The following is a 14,488-nucleotide window of genomic DNA, read 5'->3' as shown; positions in this document are numbered from 1 at the left end:
AGGCAGAGTTCCGTTGTTAATGTTAATGGTTACATGGGTGTGCTAATGGGCTTTGGGGAACTACGCTACCCACACGAGGCCAATGAAGGAAAACAAAGGAACATAAAACAAATTTGACATCCATTTTTACGTCGAAAGAAACGGAGACTTTTGTAAACTTACATAATTCGGCAAGGGGCTGTTCTTCATCGGGATAGCAAGCCGGGTTTTATTTTATTTGCTATACTCCGTTTGCGTTGAGAACAGATCCAATGTGTAGAGTATACTATACAAGCAGGGTAGTCATTCCAAGGGGTTTATTAAAGATCGATTTATCCAAATGGGGAGTCGATTTATCACTGCCCTCAAATTATCCAAACAGAATACCTAATCCCAATAACAGTTTTTCTTTTTTCTTTTTTCTTTTTGATAAATATGTCAAATTTATTAAAAAGGAATTTTTTTTTAAAAAGTACGCTACCTGGCCGTAAATATTTTCTCATATAAAAATGAGGTGCAAGATACTCCTGATTTGGCTGGACAATCGGCCAAATCCCAAGAACAGCTTGTCCAAGAATTTCTATTCCTCTGGAGAACATCCACTAAAGTTATGAAAACCTAAGGGTGGCAATGGTTCGGTTTCGGTTCGGTTTGACCCCCAAACCGAAATTTGAAACCGAAACCGAATTTTCGGTTCGGTTCGGTTTGAAATTTGAATCGGTTTGGTTCTACCGGACCGAAACCGAACCGAAATTAGTATCAACCGAAACCGAATTTTCGGGTCGGTTTAGGTTCGGTATCGGTTGGATTGCCACCCTTCTGAAAACCCGATCAAAGAAGTGTAACATAAAGAGAGGAGCACTAAATCACTTTTTCTTTTGCTTTTTCTGGTAAAAAAGAGCAGCTTTCCTCCCTTAGAAGTTTGTTTGAACTTCAAAGCTAAAGTATATTCAAGCCTAGGTGCTCAGTGGGGTTGCAGCCTTTTTGTCTTCTCTGCTTATGCTTTATTCTTCTCTTCTCGTTTTCTAGGTGTTTGTTTTTTCAGTTTTATTTCAGCTTATATAGTGTTTAGTACTTGGATTCCTTCAGTTTCTTATGTAAAATAATCAAGCTTAGCTACTACTTTTACCCCAAATCCTCCAAGATTTTCTGTCTTTGGTACTTACAACATGCCTGTTGAAGCATATATGATTAAATGACACCAACTCTAACAGCTTAAGCCTTTGGAGTAATTGGTTGTTTCACATTGAATCAGAGCTATGGCCTCGCGCCAGGTCTTGGGTTCAAAACCCAACCACTCCTTGTTATTAAAAATCTACGTGTACAGCCAACCCAAAAGAGAGGCCACATGTGCCATGTGTATGGCCAACCCAAAAAAAGCCTTCGGTTTAAACTCATTAATAGATGGAGAAGGTTACAGGAGTTCATGTTGCTCACCTTATTGCTGTTTCTTTAATCTTTTCTGAAAAGCAACTTCTCATCGAAATACAAATCTTGGAAGAAAGAATTTTCAAAAACTCGAACTTGATCAACAACACACCAAAGGCAAAAATGGGTTGAACCAGGCGAATGTGACGGACCCAATGAGCTTTCGATTGACCCAGACCTGAGGAAGTCGAATGGGTTTTTAATTAACTCTGTAGTACAAGTCATTAATTGACCCACTGAATCTTTGAACATTGCACAAAAGTGATATTCCAAATTTGTTCAACTGGAAAGTACTACACATTGTGCAGAAGAAAGAGAATGTTATTCCATGAGAAAATAATCTGTATACATGCTTTGTTTGAGGTATTTGAGTTCAAGAGAAGAAAAATAAAGAACCCCCAACAGAAGCATAGCTTTCGAGTTCAAATCATAGTTCCCCACTGGTTGTATAGACATAAATTAATCAATCTTTAATCTGCTATTAACTTTTCTGAACCACCACCAGAGATTTCTTTACCCCTTGCTCCAAGCAGAGTGTAATTATGTAACAGTAAAATTCAACTTCATAGAGATTTGCCATTAGTATCTAAGCTGTCTAGGCTTTCGAACCTTGTAGACAGTGTTCTTCAGTTACGGCACATTTATCACAACAACCCAGACTTAGCGGATGCAACGCGGACTACCAAAGGGCTGGTTACTTGGAATTTCCTGTTCTTCCACGAAAATAACCCAAATACATAGCCTTTCGAGGGAGCAACCACTCTGAAATTTACTGTGAAATTAATCTTCTGACCGTAATTAGTGAAATTCAGAAGTTTCGGGGTCACGGTTACAGTGATTCCTTTAGGCGGAGATATCACTGCTCTGTAGATACTTGTGGCTTTCCCCACATTGGTCACAGTTCGAGTGACCGTGTAGCTGTGCTTCAGATTAGGTAATGTGATTGATGGGTAATTCAGGCCCAAAGGGGTTGGAGAAGGCTGATTACATACACTGTCATCACCTGTGATCAGACGTAAGGACTTAACATCATAGCCAATTGAGCAGAGAAAATCTTTGTAATCTGTGGGCTTAACATCATAGACAAGGCCAGGATTTAGGATTCTCGTGGGGCTTACGAAGCCGGACCCATAATCAAATGGGGTACCCAATCTTCCTTCTGGGTCTGCTTTGATGACATCCCCGTTCATGTCCAACGTGGTCGCTGCATTTTTTGTTCGCATTTTCAGATAATTAAGAATAAGGTTATGGATATAAATCAGTTTGACAATTCATTCTAGTAGTTAGAAACTTGGTTTCAAGACTCATATTGAGTTAAGGAGGTAACTTGAAACCTCAATCAAAAACATTAAAATCTTGATTAAGTGTCCAAAAACTTGAAAAATCACACTACAACATAAACTTGGTAAACTCAAACAGTTCAATTTAGTACTCAACCGAATTACCACTCACCTCCACGTTGAACCCACTTCGAATCCAAGTAAAGTTTCATGTTTTTAATCCTTCATATAGAGCTAGACTCTGCACATTGTAGAACTAGGAGTTGTACCTGTTGTCATGATTGCTGACTTGATTGCCGAAGGAGACCATGATGAGTATGCGGCTTTTATCAAGGCTGCTATTCCTGTTACGTGTGGACAAGCCATGGAAGTTCCAGAGAGAATGTTGAAGTTCACTTTCTTTACCGCCGGAGACCAAGCTGCTAAGATATTCAATCCTGGCGCTGCGACATCAGGCTACAAAAATAGATTTATCAGCAAAATCCATTCAAATTAATATTCAATACTTTCCCATTTCAACTATTTCTCAATTTTCACACAGTAGCATCTTTCTCTCTTTCAGTCCTACTTTGAACCCAACATACCTTCAAAATCTCAGGTGTTAAGGCATTAGGACCCTTGGAAGAGAACGAAGTTACACGAGGGGCTGGTTGAGACCCTAATACTGTCTTTGCAGGCAATATAAATGACCTTGGTTTCCTAAAAACAAATAGCAGTTAGCACACACACACACACACAAATTAGGAAAGTATGATTCGAATGTATAGTTAGAGAGACAACTCAAACCTTGTGTGGTTAATATAGGATAGAATTCTGTCACCAATCTCCTTTCCAACAATAGCTGCAGGAATTACAAAAGGAATAGCTACATGTTCATCTTGTTCATCTACCAAAATCATTCCAACTCCGCCAGCTTCACTCACTATAACACTCTTTTCTAGCTTCGAATCTGTAGAACTCTCGGCATGGCGGCAAACCAAAACCTTTCCTCGAACCTTCGTACTATTCAAAGAGCTATCTAAGCAGTAGCTTCAAAAACCAAAATCAACAAGCAAAATCAGGATTAGAATTTTTTTTTTGAAAGGCAACAGTAAAATATATTATAATCCAAAACAAAGATTACAGAAGAACAGGGACCAGTAGTCCCTATCATATTTACAATCTCTGGGTCTCAGGAATTTTCTGGTCATGAGATACGCCCACGTCAAAACCAGACCACCTTCAAAACCAAGACTTGTAAGCACAAGACCTCTAACCCTCTACCATGAGATCTGTAAAAGTCAAAGATTTCAGAAGCTAAAAGTCACCCCCCCTGAGACGAACATCTCTGTAATTCCGACAGGAGCATATCGATCTCGATAACGAATACCTCCTCATCAAGACCAATAGCCAAGAGCTACTCATCCATTGGATCCTTCTGTCCAGAGGCCCGCTTCCTATCAATCATAACCTCCAGTCTCTTTTGATTCCCGACTCCTTCTCTTCCATCCATCGGGTGAATCTTGCGGCCCTTTCATCCGCAAGCATCTTGATGAAGAAAGGATGCTTGTGCATGCGAGAGTGGGTGTCTTTAACATTATGGAGTCCTGTTATACTAAAGAAAGTTGCCGGCCTTCTATTAGCAGCCTCTTTGAAGAGCCTCCATTGATGCTTCAAGAAGTCCTTAATGGTTTCCCTAGGTGTTGGCGATGACTTAGAGGCTAATTCCTCATTATATACCATATCTTTGATCCTATTAAAGATAAATTCCAGCTCAGAGAGGTCCACTGATTGCTTCCTCTTCCTACCCAAATCCATGGGGTTCACGGAGGAAGGTTGAGAGGAAGATGATTCATTTAAGTTTTCCATTCTGAAAACCAGGATTAGAATTCTGTCTTATCTATTGTGAAACAACCAATTACTCCAAAAGCTTAATGCTGGTGCTATTTAAACATTTATACTTCAATACTCTCCCTCACTTTTGGGTTGGCCGTACATGTGGATTTTTAATATCACGGAGTTGTTGGGTTTTGAACCCAAGACTTGCCATGAAGCAATAGCTCTGATACCATTTGAAACACCCAATTACTCCAAAAGCTTAAGCTGTTACAGACTGTTATTTAAGCATTTATAATTCAATATCTATCAACAATATCATCCAACTACCCTGCTCACCTGGATTGGTAAGGTGTGAAATATCCAGCATGGGCCTCCGAAGCATCAATAACCCTTACAGAAGAATTCATCTTGAAGAGACTGAGGCTTTCACCCTATCCATGGTAGAAAATATTCAGAATAATCATGAAATCTCTTGCAAATCATTGATTAATAGAAACCAGTTCATTCACCGTGAATTTAGTGGCGTTCCCAAGTATGATATCCGATGTGAAATCTCTATCTGTAGAGGTAGCAGCGACCGTCAACATCCATGGTGCTAGATTAGTTGCAGATCCTGGATTAGCATTATTTCCAACAGAAGAAACAACAAGAATTCCATGACTAGCTGCATGGAATGAACCAACAGAGATTGCATCGTCGAAATAATCTCCCGGAGGGGAGTCAGGGCCTAAAGAGAGTGACAAGATATCGACACCATCTTTAATTGCATCATCAAAGGCAGCTAGTATATCCACATCATAGCAACCTGAGTCCCAGCACACCTTGTAGACTGCAATCCTAGCCATTGGTGCTCCACCTCTGCCTCCACCAGCTGCCAACCCATTAAAACTCATGTTATTCACATATCTACCAGCGGCCGTTGATGCTGTGTGGCTACCATGGCCAGAGCTGTCCCTTGGGGATCTAAATTTCACCAACTTATCGGAATTTGTCATGAATTCACTGTTTGGTTCTTCGGCAACATAACCGTTGAGATAATACTTTGCTCCTATCACTTTCCTGTGTAAAGTAAATAAGAGGAAATTCCCGTTACCTAGTGATCTCCATGATATGTATCTAAAGCTGTAAATTCATTAACCAAGCCTGTTACAAGATTTTTTTTTTTTTTAAAAAAAAAAAACCTGTTGCAAGATGAAGCTTTGAATGCTTCTCCTTTTTGGCATTCTCCTTTCCATCTAGAAGGCACTGGAGGCATGTTTAGATCGCTGAAACTAGAGGATTCTGGCCATATTCCTGAATAAATGATCATCAAATCAGTTCTTAAATTTCTAAAAATTGAAATCTGATTAGGAGTCTGTACCCAAAATATCAGAAAAGATTCTATTTGTGGGCATATGTTTTTAAATTAGTAAAATAGGTATTTAAGAATCCAACCATTCGGGAAACCAGAAAGCCTATTCATATGCACAAATCGATCAAAGAGAGGTCATATATCAAACATATCTAATTAAGGGAATATTTCAAATTTATCAATATTATAAAAAATATAGAACTACTTCTTTCTGCTGGTAGGTTAACTGGGATTGACCCCTACCAGTTGATTAATAGAATAGAATGATCGCAAATGAGTTAAATGTTTCTTAATACAAACATCATAAATGATAGGGAGAAGCTAAGGGAGCAAAGCCTCATCTCTATAAGACTCATGAATAGACCAGTCAATCTAAGAGAGAATATCAGCTGTTACATTTATTCTCTCCAGGCAAGTGAAATCATCCACTCATGATGTTTCTTCTAGAGAGTTCGGACCATAGTAGCCGGAAACTTCTTGGGTAGGTGGGAAACTCGATTCCCCTAAAACACGATTCAGAAACATTTCCGAAACATGATAGAAAAAATTGGGGAAATGTTTCCGAAACGTATGGGAAACATATGAGAAACTTATGTGAAGTATGTGTGAAACCTTGAGAAATGTATGGAAAACTCATAGAAAACGTGTGAGAAACATGTGTGAAACTTATGAAAATCGTTTTGGAAAAAACACACCAAAAAAATTGCGGAATAGATAGTAAAAAGGAAAACAATAGCATATATTATAATAAAAAATGAAAATAAGAAATATTCAAATAGAAATTTGAAATTAACAAATTTTAAATTTACAAAACCATATATTGCGTGTTTTGTTATCATTGGCGTTTCTCTATGAAATGTTTCTAATGTGTTTCCTAAGATGTTTCTCAATGCGTTTCTCATGCGATTTTCTATCGTTTTCCCGCTTCTCATTTCCCCTCTATTTTTTCTCAGCGTTTCCCGTTTCCGTTTCACGTTTCGCTTCCTGAATTCGTTTCCTACCCTGGTAACTATGGTTCGGACATCGTGTAGAAATCTTTTAGTTGTAGAAAATACATATGGATGACAAACATGTTTGTTAATAAAATAACATGTAAGTAATGAACTATTCGGGAAACCAGAAAACATGGTCATGTGTATATATATGAATCAAAGAGTTCTGCCAGAATCAGACAATTTTGATAGTAGAATATATTGTCATATTAACTCAATTCAACTCAACTCAACTCAACTCAACTCAACTCAACAAAGCCTTTGTCCCAAACTAGTTGGGGTCGGCTAAAATAAATCCTTAAGAAAAAACTCATGAAGAAATTGTCATATTAACCAAATCAAAAAAATCTCTCCAACTGCTAAGGCCCTGAGGAAAACCCATAAATCATCTACATGTACACCCGAATACGTACAGTCATAAACGAAAGAACCATGTATGTACTGAATCATTAAATAAAACCAGCTCACTTGCATATATGAATCAGATGGGTATGATATAAAGAAGGAATTCTGATCATGGGCATGCTATAAATAAGGAATTAGAAAAGAAACTATCATTCAAACAGAAAGCAGAGCCCTCTTCATATTGAAATTAAACATGAATAACATAGATGGACTGTTAATTTCTCAAATTTCAGAATAAAAACCCCTCAATATAGCTACCAGACCTGTATCAATGAAACCAATGATGACATTATCTTGGTTCTTGGTAGAAAACCCAGGAATTTCCATTTCTTCATCATTCATAAGACCCATGAAATCCCAAGAATGAGTAGTATGTAGCCTCCTTTTCGAATTCGGAAATACCGAAACCACACCAGGCATTTCTGTGAATTAAATTACCAAAATTTGAAAAGGAAAAGAAAAATAATAAACATTTAGACTCATAACAAGATAAAAAGTTTACTTACTGGCCATTTCTAAGGCTTTCTCTTCTGTCAACTTTGCTGCAAATCCTCTGAAGCCATGTCTGTAACTATAAACATGGGACTGAATTGCTTTCTCAATACTGTTAGAAACCAAGTTCAAGTAAATAAATAAGTAAAGAATGAAGCATCAAACATATTTCATTGAGACAATTCTGCCAATTCAATTAGCCATAACTAACCTTCCTTCATGAACAAAAGTAAGCAATTGGTGGTTTTGCCTCAAAATCTCATCTGGGTCATCACTGGTTTTTGCCCCCATATAAACAACATATACCTACCAACACAGGAGGGTGAAAAAATGGCAAAAAAGAAGACATGAAAAACTGTAGATACATTCAAAAAACCAAACCCAGAAACACTCAAATACCACAAATCTAATGGAGAAGAAATCCACCTGGGAAGAAAAACAGTATCTGATTTCTGCAATAAGAATACAAAGAAACAAACACTGATTGATAATGTATCTGTAGCCAGCCATCTCCAGAGAGAGAGAGAGAGAGAGAGAGAGATTTAAATATAAGGGGGTGATTCTTCACACTTTACTGAGATGGGATTTAAAATAAGGGGGAGAATTTCCACACTTAAATTAAGTGTGAAGGTTTCGAGGTCTTGCTTTTGGAACAACTAACCACAAACCAAACTTCCCCTAAATCAAGGAGGCCGTTAATTATTCCCAAAGTAAAATCAAAGAGAAGAGGATAACCATCTTTTCATGACAAGAAATACTTCTTTTTTAAAGAAATGACAGACACGACTTATCTTGATGAATGTCGGGGCATTATAGAAGGGATGATTGGAAGAATCCATTGTTTGTTATTACTAAAGGGATGCTATTTTTGCTCATTAATTTAGGCACTTACCAATTTATCTTATGTCATAATATTATTACATTTTTCTTGCTTATACACAGGGGAAATGATATATTCACCCCGTTTTCTTCCTTGGGCAACCCGTTTGTAGCGTAAAACAGTACAAGCGTAGTCATAGGTACACTAGAGGGAGCTGTCCCGGTGAAGAAAAGGGGGCAAATACCATAGAACCTGAATTCAAAACTCGGCTTCCCTGAAAAACAGGGCCTTAAGACCCTCATATGCTCGGGGCGGTTCCTCTACTTCAGCAAATAGGTCCATGGCCCTTACACCTTTCAGGCTTCACATTAGAATTGCTCTTATTTACTACTTGAAAATGACACTTCTTATATAATTCATGGAAAATATTGTATTCGATTAAAATAGAGTCGAAGGCATTTGAATTTAAAATCTCTTATGAGTTTTCATATGGTGTAAGCCCTTATAGTCCCTTATTTTTCAAAAAGTGATGTACAGGACCACATCATAGGATGAAAACCTTAAATTCAAAATGCCATCTACATGCCACCACCTTGATTGCGTGCAAGTACACACGGACACCATAATGGGGACTTTACAGCTTCAACTTCATTACATAAAAACTCATATGAAAGCTTGTAAGGGATTTTGTGGCCTGTCCTATTTAAGGGGAGAAGACCCAAGTATGGAATGGATTAAATGAACAAGGTAAAGCCAGCTTTAAGGTGTTGTATGGCCATTTTTGTTCTTGTCCAACAAGGAGAATCTAATTTAGAGAGGTAACCTAAACTAGCATTTGCTTCTCTCTATTTTCCAGCTCACGAATTGCCTTTGGATGAGAGCAAACAGCGGCTTAGCTTTCCAATGGCAGGGAGCCTTGCAATAGCATCTCAACACCAAGGAGGAAATCTGAGTTAATTAATCCATATGTGAGGGTAGGTAAGTTCATGGGATTTCCCTTTTTCTTCTTATTAAGTGGAGATTTTTTTTTTTTTTTTAACCATTGGATTGGCTTGGAATATAACCGACAACATGTTCTATTAGCAAAATTTATATAGAATTGATTGGCAGTGTTGAATCATCAATTTTAGTTGCTAACACTCATAGATGAGTTTGTGTAGCAACGTTCCCTATTAGTTATCGATAGCTATCCTTGCATTTGCATGGGCTTGGGTGGAGATCCTGGGACCCACACTATCCATGGATTTTGGGTGGATGTGGTGGGCCATACCACATATCAAAACATGAGGTGTAAAATGGTGGGTCTTTTGAGTGTAAAATGATGGGCCTCACCTTATCAAAACATATGTTGTAAAATGATTAGCCCCACCCATGTTATATATGAGGTGTAAAAAAACCCATCATAGAAAAAATTCCAATAAAAATTTTCTATAGAAAAAGTTTTCCCTATAAAGAAATTGAATGATATAAGAAATAAACACGTTTGGTACCATAGGGAGATGATAAATTTTACTTTATATAATGGGTGCGAATTACCCCAATGGGAATGTGAATTTATCATCACCGTTACTTTATATTATCATCACCATTACTTTATATTATTGATTATATATTGATTGATGGCTATCCTTGCAGTTGCCTGATTAAGATTGGGTGGCTGTGAAAACGTGAACCATTTTGTTAGGAAAGTTGCCTTGTTTCCACCAACCCCAATTACTTAGTGCGTGTTTGGCGTACCGTTTAAAACACCGTTTGGCGTTTGAAACACCGTTTTGGGGCCAAACGGCCGTTTGGGAGTGTTTGGGTGTGCAGCCACCGTTTGAAACACCGTTTTGAACCCTCAAAACGGTGTTTTGCAAACGGAGGGGGGGAGGCCCGTTTGCAAAACGCCGTTTTGAACGGAGTTTTTGGGCTGTGGGTTTTTACATGTTTGCCCTTACCAAAACCCATTTTTACGTATATGCGTGCGATTTTATGCGTTACGTCAAATTAAAAAAAAGTGGGGGTGTTAATATCATTCTTGAGGATACAAATTTGTTAAATTGTTAATATTTAATTCAAAACAAGGGACTGCTGATATCATTATATGATCTCTTAATTTTGATTTTTTAAAGACAAGAATTAAAAGAAACCCTAGTTTCTTACTTTGTTCATCTACTTTGCAAAGTTGCAAACCCTCTCACGCCTCATTGCCTCAGCGCCTCCACTCGTCCGTCAAATCCGGCCGTTGAGAAGAAGAAGGAGAAGAACCCCAAAGGTATAGCCATTTTTTTTTTTGGCAATGATGTTAAATTTTAATAGTGTTTGAATGAGATCATAATGACCTTTTAATATTGGGCCTAATGAGAGAGTAGTTGAGTTACATTGAAGCCAACCAAACAATGCCATTTTTGGTAATTTAACACTAAAACTCCGTTTTGGGGCATTTGCAACCAAACACACAATACCTCCGTTTAAAACGCCGTTTTGATCTGGCCAACCAAACATGAAAATGCCATTTGGCAAAACACCGTTTTGCAAAACGGAGTTTTAAACGCTATTTCAAACGGTACGCCAAACACACCCAATGTAATTAGGTATTCAAAATGTGTTTGGAAAACTGAAAAGTGTTATTTTAGGTTTTGTAAAACCTAAGATATAAAAGGGTAGGACATGTGTTTTTTCTCTTGGCGGGAGGCTCTTTGTGTGGCGGCTGAACATCATTGGTTCTATTTTTCCAACTGTGCAAACATAAATCTGTCTCATTGAGTGGACCCTACATTAATGGAATGATCTTAGCCCTTAATCTAACAGGCCGGCCACTTTTAGAGTTTCATCAACAGAAATGTGAAAACTAGGTACACTGCGATAACAATTAGAACTGCTACCTGTCATGTTGGCTCATATTTTGCTAGCTTTCTGCTTTTAGTGTAACAACTTGTGACCTTATAAAAGTTTTCACACATCGAAGGGTTAAGATCATAATATGTCCCCCATTTTAGGTCATGCCCCATCTATGGCTTGGACCAACAAAACTAAAATACAATCATAGAAAAACCTTCATTTTGGGAGACAATCAACAGACATTCCCCATGTATTGCGTGCAACAAAACCCTAAGAAAACCCTCCATTTTCTTAAACCCAAAGAGAATCTGATTTTAGTTTTTTAGATTAAGCAATGTGAGTAGTGCACTCAAACCTAAGTACTGATAATTTAAAATTTATACATATCATTCTCAAATTTTAAATTTTAGATTAAGCAATGTGAGTAGTGCACTCAAACCTAAGTATTGATAATTTAAAATTTATACATATCATTCTCAAATTTTAAATTTTAGATTAAGCAATGTGAGTTGCGCCTCCTTCAAGATTGTTAGAGTCAAACAAAGAGTGGTTGAAGCATTACACCCTAGGTATCTAGTTTGGAATACCTAGTTTGTTGCCTCCAGCCCCTATATATAGAGATACACTAGGGTTAAATAATTTTACTGTTTTACAAGGGTTAATTGGGCTTAACCTAACCTCACAAATGTTAACATAGCGTCATGAACCACTAGTCAAGTTTAGGGTTGCTTTTGATGTCACTAAAATTGTCCTTTATTTGTAAATAAGACAAATTTAGTTTAATCTTATTTGCAGTTGGTACAGAAAGGTCCTCCTTGGGAGCTATTAATTATGTCATTACTAAAGCTATTGGAATCATTATTTGAAAATAATCATATTTTACTTCAAAACCATAAATAACTTCTAGTGGTATCTAAAGAGGCCCTTAGCGTAGCCAACTACATCAAGTATTTAAAAAAAAAAAAAAACCCAAACCATTTTTTGTTGGGAAGCGACTTAGATAGGCTGCATGGCCCGAAAATCATCTCCATAGGATGATCCTAACCCTCCAATCTGTCGAGGTTTCTATAATGAGTCGTATATCATACCTTGATCTCTACTGATCAGATTATAAAGATTAATTTTAGGGTCAACCAATCTAAGTCAGGCCCAACAAATGATCGGTTTGGATCATCGGACCATGTGGGACCCACTGTCTTGCTCCTACTTTGGGGCACCATGAAAAAAATCATTGACGAAGATGACGACAACGATGATGATGTCCATGATATCTTTCTTTGTTCAAAAGGAAATATGATGATGGTCAGGGCAAGTTATAATCATCATATATGCCCCTTCATACAAGCCTTGGAAGTAGGGGTGGCAATCCAACCGAAACCGAACTGAAACCGAATTTCGGTTTCGGTTTAGTAAAACCAAACTGATTCAAATTTCAAACTGAACCGAAACCGAACCGTTACCCCTGATTTCCAATGATTATGAGTAAGGGGAGGCGAAATTGGCCGAACTGAACCAAAACCGAACCGAAAATTCAAATTTCGGTTTGGATGGCATCCCACCTGAGCCATTATCAAATAAGTTGACTCTTAAGATGAGAAATGATGATCACCGCAGTAGACTTGTTTTTCTTGGGTGCTTTTTTTTATCTCTACTATTTTTTAATTTCTACACCCACTTAAATGATTTCACAAGGGGTGTCTTTGGCACATTCACCCTTGATAAGTTGTTTTTTTTTTTTAATTCTCTTTTTCTTGTTCTATCTCAACCTTGGGGTAGTTTTAGCCTTCAAATATTGTGGCTACAAAATGAAGGGTCGTGATTAAGATCACCATTACAATGGCTAGCAAGATGTGTCAAAATTGGGGCAAATAATGAGTTCACCGTCGAAGCTAAGGTGTGATTCTATTCTTGTGTCCTGGCTAATTATAATGAGGTGCTAATTACAACAAGCAAAACGTATGCACTCCTTAAAAGATACTGATTGGCCTCACTTCTGCCTTGTTTTACATGATCAGACCAGTTGATCGGAGCAGAGAGATATACCATTAGGAGCACCTTGATTGGATAATCCTCTTAATCCGTCAAGCCTCAAATAGGGTTACGCTGAGAAAAGCTAAGGCCCTATTTGTTTTCAACTTTAAGAACGGATTGTGAGTCCAAAACTAATTACTATGTATGTCCAATGGAGGTCATATTTACTTCAGACCGTAGTAGGTAAACTGGAAGGAGAACAGGACATGACTTTGACTTCTGTTGATTTACTGCGTGATGATTTTATTAAAAAGAATTAATCTGTGGTATTTATTTCACTCAAGATTGGGTCTCGTTCTGCCTGTTGTTTCAGGGGCTACTCATGGACTCGATTGTTCTAGATACATATATATAGTTCTAGAATCATTGTTCTAATACAAATTTTCTTCTATTTGATACTTAGATTTTTCTAGTTTTTCATGTGGGCTTTAGCCATTCTAAGTTAAGTTGAATTTTGAGTCCAATAATTACTTTAGTTTTTAGTTCAATTGTCAGTTTTGGACTCACAATCAGTTCTCAAAATCGAAAACAATCAGGACTGAAACTGTCAATATTTGTAGTCAATTATCTTATGCATGGGATGTCCAAGGATAGGACAAAGACCATGTGGTATTTATCTCATGATGTTCTACAAGACCAGCGCTCTTGATTTCACATGTATGCCCCACTATCCCCTCCTATGTAATCGAAAGATTGCCTTTTGCTATTGATTGTTAAATTAACTTTTTGTATAGTGGTTCTCTTATACAATAAATTTGAACCATGTATCAGCCAATGATCATCATGAAAGTTGGGGTGTTCGGTTATCAAATCTAGGTCATGGTCCCACACTCATAATTCATTACTTTTAGGAGATTATTTCACATATGCCGTGGTCAAGTGCCAACTCAACTCAACTCAACTCAACTAAGCCTTTGTCCCAAACTAGTTGGGGCATAGAAGAATGGCAAAGTTTACGGCCGGCTGCCAACCTGAAGCCAACCCTCCTCCTTTATCCTTACTTGGGACAGACTGTGAAAAACACAGGCGGAGTTTGTCGCGATCAAGTGTGTAGCCCTAAAATCAGCCT

General features: G+C 37.7%; 1 protein-coding gene across 1 annotated transcript; it reads right to left on the bottom strand.

Moving 5' to 3' along the window:
* Nucleotides 1–1,707: 1,707 nt before the first annotated feature.
* Nucleotides 1,708–8,585, bottom strand: LOC143845990 (subtilisin-like serine-protease S). The gene is made up of 11 exons (XM_077354393.1): nt 8,172–8,585; nt 7,957–8,051; nt 7,760–7,857; nt 7,517–7,675; nt 5,687–5,798; nt 5,015–5,564; nt 4,842–4,936; nt 3,474–3,716; nt 3,272–3,386; nt 2,957–3,143; nt 1,708–2,611 (listed from the first exon to the last, which is right to left on the bottom strand). Exons 1-11 carry the CDS (start codon nt 8,253–8,255, stop codon nt 2,052–2,054), a joined length of 2,298 nt encoding a protein of 765 aa, XP_077210508.1. The 5' UTR covers nt 8,256–8,585; the 3' UTR covers nt 1,708–2,051.
* Nucleotides 8,586–14,488: the final 5,903 nt, after the last annotated feature.

This window comes from Tasmannia lanceolata, unplaced genomic scaffold, assembly GCF_043159265.1.
Source record: "Tasmannia lanceolata isolate RefF3 unplaced genomic scaffold, GAP_Taslan_0.1 ptg000015l, whole genome shotgun sequence".
NCBI classification, from domain to species: domain Eukaryota; kingdom Viridiplantae; phylum Streptophyta; class Magnoliopsida; order Canellales; family Winteraceae; genus Tasmannia; species Tasmannia lanceolata.
The sequence above is the reverse complement of the archived record's forward strand: the minus strand, read 5'-3'. Positions and strand labels throughout refer to the sequence as shown.